This window comes from Rhinopithecus roxellana, chromosome 2 (assembly GCF_007565055.1).
Source record: "Rhinopithecus roxellana isolate Shanxi Qingling chromosome 2, ASM756505v1, whole genome shotgun sequence".
Lineage (NCBI taxonomy): Eukaryota > Metazoa > Chordata > Mammalia > Primates > Cercopithecidae > Rhinopithecus > Rhinopithecus roxellana.
Window position 1 is genome coordinate 156300935 of NC_044550.1, and position 14822 is coordinate 156315756.

Genomic DNA, 14822 nt, shown 5'->3' on the forward strand with positions numbered 1-14822 from the left:
AGCCTAATCTTTAATGCCAACTTCAGAACTGAATTTCAAAATAGGCTACCTGTAAAAATACACTACTTGTAATACTGAGCAATAAATTAAGAAAAACAAAAACTTACAGATTTTGCTAGTAACTGGTTACTCTTAAAAGAGTAAACATATTTGGAAAATTAAAGGAGGAACTAGAGACTTTGATGTTTCATTTTAATTAAGGAATCTCAATTGGAAAAATTACTTTTTTCTGTTTTGCTCCCACTTGGTCCTCCCCACTGGTTTTATAGGAAAGGCAAATAATATTAACCTAAAAAGGCACTGCCATGTTTATAGAGTAAGTTACACAGCAGTAGCTAATCTAAGTAAAACTATCAGTGAAAGAACTCAGGTGTTTTATTACTAATATCACCCAAACTTGAATCTTTTGTTTCTTACTAATGACAACAAAATGATCCTTAACTTTCAACAAGGCAAGTAATTAAAAGTTTAAATACAAGACAGCTGGTTAATTCATTGCTCTACTTCTAACTCTAGGAATAAAATTCATAGAAGACAGCAATGATTCACTTGAAGCTAAGACTCCACCAACATTTTTCCTGACACAAAAAATGTTAAATTATATAAAGAAAGCTTTCAAAAAAATTTTTTTTAAATAGTCTATAAAGCTACCTCCATGATATTGTACTGGAAATGTACAAGTAAAGCAGAGAGCTGGAGTGTTCTCCAAAAGAACATTTAGGTAGGTAGTATCAATTCCCTAAGAAACACATCATGTCAACACGATTGGTTGTACACAGAACCACTTACCACTATCTGGCACAGTTTTCAGTTTAATCCCAGATGTTTTCCTGATTTCACTAGTACCAAAAAATCTGTCTCCTCATTATGAGTCCACGTATTTTTTTAAATAAGTACAAATATTTCATCCAGTTATCTATAAATCCCTATGCAGACTAATTCCATGTTTATAAAGCTGATTAATCAATTTCAAATAACTATATAAGAATCATAATTATTTCCTAAGGGGGTGTGGTGTTTCAATGCCTATTGTGTGCTTCCTTTTTCAAAAGCACAGAATGAAATTTACTGACAAGCTACAAAGTAACATTTAATCCAATTTTTAACATTTTTCTTCTAATAGAAGAGATGGCATATTTACCTCAGCTAAAGTAATAAGAAGTGGATCAAATGAAAGACTTTCAGGAGGACATTCCCACTGTAATCTGTGTTTTACTGAACCATGTACCAATCTAAAATATAAAAGTCAGTGAATGCAATAAGAAAAATATAATTCTATATTAAGCAGGGATCATCTAACATACAGTATAACCATATTGGAACAAGGACATTTTACAAAGCAATGTCAATAATCCTACAAAATCCTACTCTTTCAGCAAAAGTGACCCCACATGTGTTAAGGTTACAGTTTTGGTGCTTAATCACGTTGCTGTCTGTGAATCTTAACGCAAATGTTCCAGGTGGTATCTTTTGGTAATATAACACAATAGGTAATCTCCAGAAATGAAAAAATGCAAACAAAATGTAGTAATTATTAAAAATGTTTTACAAGGAACATTCTTTTTCAGATATAGATCATGTAACCCTAACACTAACAACCTGAAGGCAAAACCAAGTTTTCTCTCTGTTAAAGAAAACCGAGGCCACGAAGGTAAAATGGCCCATTCAGGGTTACAAAGTGGTGGCTCCTGAATTAGGGTTTCTGCCTCTTTTAACTGTTTTTTTTTTTTTTTTTTTTTTTTTTTTTTGCTTTGTTTTGTTTTGTTTTGGAGATGGAGTTTCACTCTTGTTGCCCAGGCTCAAATGCAATGGCGCGATCTTGGCTCACCACAACCTCCGCCTCCCAGGTTCAAGCAATTCTCCTGCCTCAGCCTCCTGAGTAGCTGGGATTACAGGCATGTGCCACAATGCCCGCTTGCTTTTTTTTTTTTTTTTTTTTTTGGTAGAGATGGGGTTCCCTCCATGTTGGTCAGGCTGGTCTCCAACTCCTGGCTTCAGGTGATCTGCCTGCCTTGGCCTCCCAAAGTGCTGGGATTACAGCCTTTATTGAGGAATAACTAATATGCAATAAACATATTTATCGTATACAATTTGGTATGTTTTTATGTACAAATACACTCAAGGAACTATCATCACAATCATGATAGTGAACTTAATCCATCAACCTAAATGCTTCTCTGAAATCGTTTGTAATGTTCTCAACTTCTTGACTCCTTTAGGCTTATTTTCATAAGAGCAAGACGTCTCTGTAAAATTGTTTTTACATTTTTGCAACAATAAATTGTTGAGGGGTTGGGATTAGAGAGTTAAGAACCTTTAAATAGGTTTTCAAATCAGAATCTAAATATGAAATAACAATAAACTGAACAGCATTTCTTGAGCTTATTTTTCACTACAAATCTGAAAATACCATTAAAAACTAGATTTCTTGAACTTTGGAACAAAAATAAATAAATGTTGTGATTCTTTCCACAATCAAAATAAAACTTTCTATTATCTAGAACAGGCTAAAACTGGATGTACTCTGAAGAAATAAATGTTTTATAGAAATAAATCATAAAATGATATATTATCTATAGTCTGTATTTTAAAAAAAATAGTTCTGACATCTGTCTAGAAAGGCGGCAAGAATTATATCCAAAAGGAAGCAAAAACAGCCATATGTATTTATTATGAAACAATTTCATTAAATTGACAACTTTCATTTTATCAACAAGATAGGATTTTTTAAATTTGCAACTTGCCCAAGCCTGTGAATGCTTAAATTGATTATTTCAGAAAAAGGGTTCATGTAAATTTCTTAAACTAATTGATGGTTTATCATATATCCCAATAACTGTATTTTGGAATGAAAATGGTTTTCTTCAACAACATCCAGGGATCTATACCAATCCAAAAGAAAGTGTGAATACAGTCACCTTTATTTCAACCTCACTAGTAAATAAAACTTACAATACATTTAAACTACTGTATTGATTTTACTCAATGATTTTGAATAATTTGGTCAGTTATAAATCGTATTGATTTTACCTGCAAGGAATACCTCCTTTAGAGTAAATAGCTGCAAAGGCAGAAGGCGCTCGTGACTGTTCACCAAACTAAAATAAAAAATGAAAATATTACTATCACCCATACTTCTGAGGTTAGAGGCACACAGCCATCTTGCTTTTCAAACCACCAAGCTGGTATCAAAGTGTACCATTTCTACCCAGCAACACAATTGAGAAAAATTGTCAATCCTCTCACTATTAGAATACCACAACTACACTTTGTACATCTTTTTTCCCCTAACGATTCAGAATGCTTGAAGGCGGCTGAAACCACATATTGATAGTTCTTTCTACCCTCTTCCCACTGTGACCCTTCAAGGTGAGGACTCTATGGAGAAGGGGTGTTAAGTACAGGAAAAGTATATTTGTTTTTTGCCTCCTGCACATCTCCTACTTTGTCCTCCAGCCAAATACAGATGGTGTAGGTAGTCACATTTCTCCAAACTGGCTTTAGGCTTCTATAAAAAACAAAGGATTACACTGCGCAGGAGGGAGAGAATTGAAGATGGAGAAGATTCTCACAAATATACGCCCAGATGTATTTTCTTAGATATATAACTTCAAAACCTTTCAGTTTTGCTATATCTGAATAGATTGATTTTATACTTACTCTCAAAGATGATTTAAGGGATGGTCAACCACAACAATAAAACAATCACAGCATAAATAACTTCAATATAATTGATAAGAGACTTAAAGAGGATTTAGGAACAAAAAGTAAGTATTTTATCACATGGTACTTTTAATATATAATCAAATGAAAAAATAGTTGTCTAAATTACAAAATATAAATTGACCTGTTTTAAAGACATAACTACATAATGTTTTTTAAGTCACACACAGTGGTAGTTTTAAAACGTCCTTAAAAAGTTTAGAATCAGCTCTTTTTTCCTCTGGAAAAGCATGAGTTTTGAGTAAAAGCACGCAGGAGAAAATTCAGTCAAGTTAAATTATAATAAAAGATTCATTTCTGGCCGGGCGCAGTGGCTCAAGCCTGTAATCCCAGCACTTTGGGAGGCTGAGGCGGGTGGATCACGAGGTCAGGAGATAGAGACCATCCTGGCTAACAGGGTGAAATCCCGTCTCTACTAAAAATACAAAAAATTAGCCAGGCATGGTGGCGGGTGCCTGTAGTCCCAGCTACTCGGGAGGCTGAGGAGGCAGGCGAATGGCGTGAACCCAGGAGGCAGAGCTTGCAGTGAGCCCATATAGCGCCACTGCACTCCAGCCTGGGCAACAGGGCAAGATTCCATCTCAAAAAAAAAAAGATTCATTTCCAAAAATCCATGTTATGTGTAACAATTCACAAGAGGAATGTTTCACTTATCTAGTTACAATTTCTGCTAAGAAAGAAATACAAGTTTTAAAAATTATTTTCAAGTAATAAGCATATCAGGTAAGAAAGTTATTTGAAAAAAGAGAACAGAAGATGGAGAAGATTCTCACAAATATATGCCTGGATGTATGTATTTGAAAAAAGTGCTACACATATTGGGGAAAAAATGAAGACAAATTAGTACTATACTCTCAATATATTTTACTTCTACCACCTACAAGGAAACGATCTTTTTGGCCCTTACAGATCAATAATCCCTAAATTTTCAAAATACCCACAGAGACTACATTTCTGATTGAAATGTTAAACAATTCCTCTCTTTGCCTTTCTATTTTGCTCTAGAGATAATCATAGTTTCATCTTCCATGTCCCACAAAATCAGAATGTTTTTTATGAATGGATTACTTTTATCGATTTCAACCAAATTTTACCAAGTCTAAAGTGAAAAATGTTATCCCATTCAATTTTTAACAATTTCAGACCATAGTTCAACTCTGCATTAATGCTATATACCATACTATACTGAATTAGCATTTCAAAGTTTTTTAACTCAAATATTTAAAATATTAATGTGCATAAATCACAACAGTGAATTCACATAAAATGAACACACTTGTTTATTAACAGAGTTGAAAAATCTGAAAGTTTCCAGCATACCAGATGCCTCCACTGCCTCTCCCAAATCCCTAACCACCTTTCGCCCAAAGGTAAATATTATTCTGACTTCCAACTCATTTGTTTTAGATTGGTAGCCTTTACATATCTTAGACATTCTTATCTCAGGTCAAATTATTTAACTATTTCCCAAAACTTTCCTCAATTTTTACTAAAACTTAGGACTAAGGTCATTAAATATTATTAATTCAAAAAGTATTTCTTTAAAGAGAGGAAGAAAACTGAAGTGTCACCACAAACTCCCTCAACTAAATATAAGCAAAGGAAGTGAGAGCAACAAGATTATTAGGGCCTTCTTCAGGTATTCAATTTCCTTGCCACTGCAGATTACAGAAAGAAGCAAAGGAACATAGCTGCTCCAACTATTTTTCATTTTTCTTTTATCAAGCCAGACACTCTTTCCGTCTTGGAGAGCTCACTGTACCCCTTACTTCCTTGCTTAAATACCTGCCATACTCTACCTACCATCAAAGTCAATCAGGAGCTTCAGCCACTCTCACAATCCCCTTCGAAGGCTGAAATCACTAATATCTCACCCTATCAAAGTTGAGCAGGGGGCAAATAACACCTGGTACTGTTGCACAGGTGTGTTCACTTCTGATTTTTTATTGCATAAATCCCATGTTTATTAAATCTCATTAAATTGTTAGGAAAGGGCAAAGGAGGCTAGTACTACAACTAGGATTTCTGGTGGAGCTAATTTACAGAATACAGAGGAACAGTCAGAGACCTTTATGCAACTATGGAAGCACGAAAAGCATTCTGTGGCAACTGAATACCAGTTTATTCATTGGGAAGTAAAACAACACTGCAAATAAAATCTAAAGCTAAGGTGCAATTTTCTATGCACTACAATGCGGTAACCCAAAGAGGTTAACTTCTGTGTCTCCTTACCTCCATACTCACTCCCACATGTGACTGATTATCTTAGTACTTCACCATACTAACCACAGGCCCTTCCTCATCATTAGCTCAAAACTAGCAAAGGGACAAAACTTAAGACAGCATCCAGAATTGTTCAATACTGTGTGAAATGCCTTTAAAAAATCTACTGAGTTAGGAGTAGTTTTGGACCTACCGGGTTAATTGTTTTAGGGTTCAGTTTATCACTTGGTCGAGGATGAAGTTTTCTTGCAGACTCTGGAGAACTGGTTGACAATGAGGATTTGTTTCTTTGAACTGTATTCCCGTGTTTTATCTGTGTGCTTGATGATGTCCTTTGATCATAGTCACCTGGACAAAACAGAACATCAATAAAAACCAGGTAAAAGCAATAAAGTTCACCTTGCATCCATCTGTAACACATAAAGTGCCATTAACAAACTTGGTCTCTTCATTTAAGACACAAAGTTCTGTACCTCTTGCTCTGTTTTTCAACTGTGTACCTCCAGAGCCCTCTGATTTCTGCATTGCTTCCCTTTCACTCCTGCAGTCAAAAAAAAAAAAAAAAGTTGATTTCAAAATTTGTTTGGAGAAGCATTTGTTATCAATACAAAGACCAAACCAGAACAAAGTATACAATTATACAATACAGTAAAAGATACACAAAAAAGTTGATATGGAGCAAAATACTGGAAAAGACTAATAAGAAAACATGAAATTATATCAACTTCAATAGTATCAGTAACAGCAAAATAATCATCTCCAAGAAAATGATGCACAAAAGTCAACTTTTTTCCCATTCAAATTGTCAAAATAAACTATTAGAAACTCACTTCCAATCCTCCGGCCACATTAGAAAACACATACTAGATTTCTGAAAGGAGTGGTTGGCACATCCCCTATCATCCTCTCCATCTTCTCTGGCTTATTTCCAAAGTTCCAAATGTTAACATGTGCACATCAAGCTCTACTTTTCACGTGACATAATGAACTCTCCTACCCACTGTATCACAAGCTCCTTAAACTTAATATAACTAAAACCGAAGTTGTCACACTGAAGTTATGAATCCCTTGTTAGCCCAGGGTACTACCAGTTTTCTGGTCCCCATACTGAAAACCAGAATCACCATTGTTTCCTTTTCCTTCATTTCCTACACTCAATGCTACATGTTGTGATGACAAAGAGCGAGCTTTGGGCTCAAATATGGGTCTACATCTCAGTTCTACCAATTATGAAGTTTATGAATTTAGGCAGATTTAGCCTCCTTAAACCTCGACTTCCTGACCTGTTTAAAGAGGAAAATAAAAGCCTATCAAGGTTTTCTGGGGGAGTAAATGAAATTACCTCTCAAGTTACTCACCCACGGAATATTGGTTCACTTTTCCCTTACACAGTTCCTTTTTTTCTGCTAATGGAGGACTCTAGTTCATACCCCAAGGCTTCCAGCTAATCCAGTCAATTTCTACAATTGTATCTCTAGCAAGGAATACATACACACACACACACACTCACTCACTCTCTCTCTCTCATACCCTAGTGCCTACTGGTATTTTTAGGCCAAGCTTCATTCCCAACTTCCATGAAGCCTTTCCCGATCTTGGTTTTTCAAATGTATATTTCTATGGCATTCTGATTTCTATCCCGTGTCCTATTTCTACTTGATTACTCTGTTCCCTCACTTCCATGACAACTAGTTATTCTATTAGCACACGTCTCACTTTAATGCCTTTAATAATGACTGCCTCTCAAGTATAGTGTAAGATCTTCCCTTAGGACAACACAGGTAAAGTCTTGTTCCACCTCCAAATGACAGTTTTTCAAATATTTGATGGCATTAACTCTTAACTCCTTCATTTTTTCTTCTTCAGGATAAACACTGATACTTTTTAAAATTATTCCTCACATGAAATGCTTTTAATCCACTTAACAAATTAGAAATCCTCAAAAGGAGGACAAATAGCCAGAAATCGCAAACATGATGTACCAGCTTAAAGTCTGATACCATGTAAAGATAAACTAAATGTAAACTTGCTTCTGCACACTGAATAATTTCAATTTCCTTGATTTAATACATTGATCTCATTTATCTCATCCCACTACTAGCAGATGACTTATTTCCCAGTTATCACACTTCACCTTCATCCCCAGGGCATTTTCTAGTACTATGGTAATTAAAATCTCATTAAAGTTGTCAGATAATATTCTAAAATAAGCTGAGAGAAGCTTCAAATATGTTAACCTACTATCGTACTTCTGTGATCATTCAACAAGTATTTAATATTGTGCCTGACCTCTGTTTTGAGACGCTCCTGGAGGGGGAACAACACAAGTTTCTGTTGGAAAAAAAAAAAAAAATCAGTTTCCTTAACTCCATAATTGGGCATAATTACAGGAACTACTTTAAGTGTTGATGAAGACTAATACGAATACATGTAAAACAACATTTCTATAATGGTTGGCATACAGTAAGGGCCACATGAGTCTTAGCCATTATTACAATTTTCTTTACAAGGGTACAAAGTGTTCTTTAGTAATACTATTACTAACAACAGTGTGACCAAATGTTTTCTCCTTTTTAAAAAATGTGGTTTAACATCTTGGGCTACATCAATTTGAAGACCAGCTGAGTCCAATTTCTTTTGATCATCAGTTGTTAACAGCTGCAACAGATGAACGCGAAGCACAGCAAAGATGTGTACCCACAAACATAGCAAATGTATAGGCAGCCACATCAAATTATGATGCACATTTTCAATACTACCTACCAATTCAGTAGAAGTTTTGGATAGAATTTTATAGCTAAATTTCTATGTTCCTTCACGTCAAAAAGTTGTTCCTGTAACAAACCAATGGGAAGGTGTTGCATTATATTTTGAATGAGTTCAGAAAGTCACCAAAACTCATTTGAAAAAGTTTTAAACATGCTAGAAAGAAAACTGAGCTTCTACAGTTTGAGTATACAGGACAATTTTTAAGTACAATATACTTATATAATTTTCAGCAATAAATACACATACAGTAATGCAAACATGTATACATTCCCCTTCAAAATTCTGTATTAGAGAGTTTCTTTCCAAAGCAATTGCTTTTTCACTTTTTTATCCTTTACCTTAAGGACAAATTACAGTTGGCTCTCCGTATACGCGGGTTCGACATCTATAGATTGACCCAACCACGGATACGGAGAGCAGACTGGGGGATTTCAGCAAGGGTGGATTTGGGTATCTGAAAGAGACTGGGGGGAGGGAGGGAGTCCTGGAGCCAATCCTCCACGCACACCAAGGGACAACTGGAAGTGTGGTCAATTTTAAAAATAACCACCTGGGAGCATACCACTGACAAGCCTGGAGTATGAGTTGTTTGTGAAAGAAAGTTTAATAAATCGTATCCTTGGTAACTCCTCTTTCAAGTGGTTTTCCATTAAATAACATGTGAAGGATGGTGTAAAGGGGCAGTGATGGGAAGAAGCGAAGTAGTAAGAACTATTTTGTGTTATTATCAAGGTCACCGCTCATTCTTTTACAAAACAAGACAAAGGTTCTAATTATAGATATTAGAATCCATAAATCCACTTAACCTGGAACTAAGCTATGTCACAATATCAGAAAGCAAACAAACCACCCTATGAAGCCCACATTCCCCTTAAAGCTTCCTTGGCTGCTACAGGTCATCTATCTACAAGGGACTGCCGGCATCTGTGTCAATGGTAGGAAAGTGTACTTCCTATCATTGTTTGGACAGCTGATATAGCCTATTTCTTTCCCTGTATATACTTTCTCCTGTACTCAGCTTTTAGACCACTGAACTAAAAAAATTCTCAGTCAGCAGAGGCCACATTTTTTTCCTGCTTTCTAATCCAGGTCTAGAAAGTTCCAAACGTGTTAGAGCCCCACTAAAGAAACCATGTCCCATTTGTAAAGCTCTGTCAAATTCTAAAACACCCAGAGCCCAATAGTCACTTATCCAAATCCCTTTGTTTAACCATAAATTCAAAGGGCCAGTATTAGGGGTCGCAGAATCTGCTTAGGGGTCTTAGAACCAACTTTCCATCTTCCCAGCCACCCCTCCTACACTCACTTCTAGATACTTAAAGACCAGTCCAGGGCCAGGATGCTATCAAAGTTAGCAAAAGAGGAAGACACAGAAAAAAAAAAAAAAAAAAAAGAAAAAGAAAAAACAGAGATTTTTTAAATGGGACGAGGGAGCAGGAGTTTACCAGTTTTAATTAAGGTTAACGAAGGATACTCTCGACAGACCCTCTACCCCAGGAAAGGAGGGGCACACTCCAAGTGCTCACGATCTCAAGGGTCCTTAACAACGGGGTCCGGGGGCCCTAGCCACAGATCAGGAAGCAAACTGGCTTGGCCGAGAGCGCGGACTGGACACCCGTACCCGCGGTTGACGGCTCTGGGGACTCGTTCCTACCGCGCCTCTCTCCCGCCGCGACCCGCACACGAGCTGCTCCCCACCAGAGGCCAGCGGAGCTTTTGCCCGGCACTCGGTGGGCCAACATCCGAGGCTACTGCCACCGAGCACCGGCGTTCAGGGAACTAACGCTCCGCGCTGCCCGCCCCGACTCTGGTCGCGCTGCGCAAAGACGTCAGACGCACGCTGCGTCTTCTAAACCAATAGTAAGGGGTCGCGGAGGAGCCCCGGAAGAGGGTTGCCCAGGCAACCAGCCGCCAGGCGTTCAGCGAGCAGCTCGCGAAGTATAGGCGCTGTCTGGCGACAAAGGGGCACCTGGTGGAGGATGTTTTTCGACTAAGAGGTCCAGAGAGCAGAGGGAAGATGACGGGTTCCCAGTCGCCTGCGCCCTAATCTCTCTCCAGCCCATGCGCTTAACTCCTAAACGCTTTTCTCGCACACTTAGTACTCATTGTTCCTCAACTATCTTACCCTAGATACCCGGAGAGCTGAAGGCTGTGAACTCCTCCCCCTGAGTCTTCAGGGGTGAGAGCCAAAGCCAACTGCATGCCCAGCTGTGGGATTTTCTTGTAGTTTCCTGTCCTATCTGGCTAACTCATAAGTCTAGCTGTGGAAATTCGTTTCCTGTCGTATTGTATGAATCTCGTATGTTATTGCATTCTTCACAGTATATCCCCATTTAAGTAGTAAAAAGCACGATTTTGTGCTCCACATCATAACAAAACTGATGCTGCAGGAAAATGCGTATTCCCTTGCATTGCGTTCCACCAGCAACAATTTGGGTTGTCATAGTTAAGTCCAAGCCCTTTGGACCTGTCCACTGCACTCTTGTAGCATCCTCTACTGTTGCCAACCCAAAGCCCTAACTTTTTGCGTAGGTAACACTAAATTGGTATTATCTGAGCACTCGAGGCTATGTAATCCTTCTGTGCTCGTGTAGCTCCATCCTTGCTTCCTGCCTACCACCCCAGAAGCATCTTCATTAGACTGTGAGTTTCTTCAGGATAATGACTTTATCTTTGCCCTTTTTGTTTCTCCGGCTTCAAGCATAATGTAGTGAGTATTCAAGAAATGCCCTCTGAATGAATAAAATGAATGAATAAATTCTGTCTATAATTTCTCTAATGTTCTGTGAACCTTGCATACAAATCTAAATTTTAAAATTTATTATAATGTATTTACCTTTCTTTCTCACTAGATTGAAATTGTCCTTATAGTTTTTCTATCCCCAATGCCTAGCGCACTGCATGCTTAACTAATGTTTTTCTTTAAAAAGAAAAGAACAATTTTTTAAAAATCTTATATCCTGTATCTTCGGCTACTTTTACTTTATAATCTCTCCTCTCCAGCTTCCTCAAGACCTATTATATTTTCCTTACCCTTAGCATCTTCAGTGTTGGACTCAGCAGAGCGCCTAGTTCGTGCCCTTTTAACCCCTCCTCCCTGTACTGTAAGAATGATTTGTATTTAGTATTGCAGAGGAATGGCATGAATATATGTTCTGGAGTTAGGCTATCTAAAACTCACCTCCACGCCTTATCAGCTATGAGTCCTTGGGGATGACAACCCCTACAAGCCTCCATTTCCTCTTCATCGGGTTCTTGTGAGACTGAAATTTAAGAGCACAAATACCTGACACATAGAAAGTACTCAATATGTATTGACTAGTGCAATTATTCAGGTGAAAGCAAATTAAGACTAACAGAGGACATTGTAAGTGGCAAAAGTCCCATGCTATGTGTTGGTGTATGAACCATGGACGATGATACGGATTTTTCATATCTTTATAATAACCACAATTAGTATAAGCTGCTCCTAATCACAATTAAAACAGCCTCTTCTAAACTTTGTCATCATTTTAGAAAATGAACAGAAAACATGCTCCTTGGCATTGCAACTCTATCAGGATATTATGCAGTAAGTGGTGGGTGCCTTCTTGAATACACTAGTTTGACAAGCCTGTGAGGCATCCTGCGGGAGCTAACTAGCACACAGTTGAATCTGCTCATCTAGAGGGCAGGAAAGAGACCTGGGTGCACAGCTATGGATTTTAGAGCCGTCAGCATATGTAGATGCTCAGTTGGGCCATAGGAGTAAAATACCTTCTGAGGAAAGCTCACAGCATATGAGAAACAGAGCACTGATTGTGGACTTTTGTCTTCTATTCAGGTTTTAAGGTTTAATTTCCTATTTAAGAATGGGATGAGGGAAAGAAAGTGACCTATTTGTCTAGCAATATGATAAATGATTCTGAAAAGACAGAATATGCCATATATTTTCTGTTTGCTCTTGTATAGGTACACTCTTCCCTTTGTCCTGTTATTGCTCTGGGATGCTGATCGGTATGAACTATATCAACAAGGCTCCAATGCCCTCTGGTTTCTGACTGGGTTTGGCTACTGAAGAACACTAATAGGAGATTAGAAAATTAGAGGAAAGTGAAGTCAGAGTATTCATTCTCCTGCTCCTATCCTTAAGGGGTTCCCTAAAGCTGGTCATACCCATAAGTGAAGATCACATCTTTCTGCTATGGTCTGATTGTTTCTCTTCCTTCAAAATTCATAGGTTGAAATTCTAACTCCCGAGGTGATAGTATTTGGAGGTGGGGCTTTGGGGTGGTGATGAAATCGTAGGGTTGGAGCACTCATGAATGGAATTAGTGCCCTAATAATAGAGGCCTGAGAGAGAACCCTCACTCCTTCCACTATGTGAGGACACAGTGAAACAATTTCATCTGTGAATCAGAAAGTAGGCCCTTACCAGACACTGAATCTGTCGGCACTTTGATGTGGACTTCCCAGCCTCCAGAACCATGAGAAATCAATTTCTGTTGTTTATAAGCCACCCAATGTATGGTATTTCACTATAGCAGCCCAAATGGACTCAGAAACTTTCTAAATGTCAAACTTCAGTTCTAGGTACAAAATCTCAGAGGCTACTATCTCTAGATTACTGTACTGTCTGTGTGGTTCCCTGTACCTTTATAAGTAAAATTTCTTCAAATTGTCCTATTTTTAATTTGTTACTTCATATTACATAACGTTAAGAATTAGGTAATAAATCTAACCAAAGTAAACCACTCAGGATGATTTTTTTTCTCATTGTCCTGGTTTTCATTGTCTTGTGAAAAAATTATTCATTGTTTATTTATTTACATTTAAGTCACCAAGCATTTTTAAGAAAATGTTGTCTTAGTTCTTGTAAAGAAAATCTCCTCCTTTTTGTACTAATTACAGACAGAGTAATCATTCCCAATGATTATTCCCAAGTCCTATCATTGAGAAATAAGATACAAGAAATTTGTATAATTTCCAGCACACTTTGTCAGGAAATGTTAGCCATCATCATTGAGTGTCCGCTTGCACATGGAACAAATTAAGCAGTGATAATGGCTCCTCAGGTGAAAGCAAATGAAATCAACATGAGTGAGCATATAAGGTAGCATTGTCCAATAGAAAAGTGATGCAAGTCACATAATACAATTTTAAATTGACCAGTAGGCATATTTTTTAAGGTGGAAAGAATCATGTGAAAGTAATTTTAGTGGTATATTTTTATTAAGCCAATATGTCCAAAATGTTATCACTTCAACTTGCAATAAATATAAACACTATTAATGTGATATTTTACATTCTTGTTATTTGTGCTAAGTCTTCAAAAGCTGGTGTGTATTTTACACGTATAGCACATTTCAGTCCATACTAGCCACATTTCAAATATTCAATAACCGCAGATGACTAGTGGCTACCATATTGGAGAGCACAGAAAGCTGTGGCCACTGAGAGTTGAGCAAACATAGAATGAAGTCAATAAATGTGTCAAATAGCTAGAGAATTCATACTGTTTGTACAACACACTATTAGATGTTTGAGGATCAATCCAAATGTAAAGGATATGAATTGGGTATGAACCTCAGACTACAGAGTCAATGCAATTAACACCTTCCCTTATGATTCACAGTACTATTCAATTTCTTTCACAAATGTCTTTTCTTTCCATGAAAGAAGCTTACCCTTCCTCTCCTTGGAATTGTGTTGAGAGGATGAGGCTTGGAAGAGTATGGCATCTGGTCCTCTGTTGTCATCTGCTGGGATATACGTACTTTGGTCTTTCTAGTCCTCAGTCATTTATCCTTCATTCATGTAGATTGCTCATGTCTGTTTTTCCTTCCAGGTTCTCATTGAGAGCTAATTCCAGTCTCCTTTTAACTATCCAGGAGGTAGTCTATTCTTCCAATCTGAAGCCAAATAAATTCAGCTGTTAGTTTCTACCTTGTAGAAACCATGGGAACCTGTGAGGCTGCCGTAGAGTCTTTTGTCTAGACACACTACAAGGCCATTTCTTCTCATGCTATACCCTAAGTTCAGGGGTATCTAGGCCCTTATTTATTCTGAGGCATTGCCCTGCCAGGAGGATGGAGGATGGGAAGGACAGGGCATATTGTCTCTTTGCT

The 14822-nt window shown here is 37.6% G+C and overlaps 1 protein-coding gene across 10 annotated transcripts in view; it reads right to left on the reverse strand.

Annotated features, from left to right (window-relative positions):
* PACRGL (parkin coregulated like) overlaps positions 1-14614 on the reverse strand; it is a 48232-nt gene extending 33618 nt beyond the window's left edge. For 5 of the 10 annotated variants that reach the window (XR_004054863.1, XR_004054858.1, XM_030922557.1 and 2 more), the window contains exons 1-7: positions 10337-10509; positions 8710-8780; positions 8236-8277; positions 6420-6487; positions 6140-6294; positions 3031-3098; positions 1142-1232 (exon numbers count right to left, since the gene is read on the reverse strand). Coding sequence is in view for 7 of the 10 variants with exons in the window: in XM_030922557.1 (XP_030778417.1) it covers positions 1142-1232; positions 3031-3098; positions 6140-6294; positions 6420-6471 (366 nt within the window). In the remaining 3 variants the exon portion in view is untranslated. Of the gene's footprint in view, positions 1-1141; positions 1233-3030; positions 3099-6139; positions 6295-6419; positions 6488-8187; positions 8278-8709; positions 8781-10336; positions 10510-14381 lie in introns of those variants that run through there. The other 5 variants (XM_030922535.1, XM_030922545.1, XM_030922543.1 and 2 more) reach the window with 5 other exon arrangements.
* Positions 14615-14822: the final 208 nt, after the last annotated feature.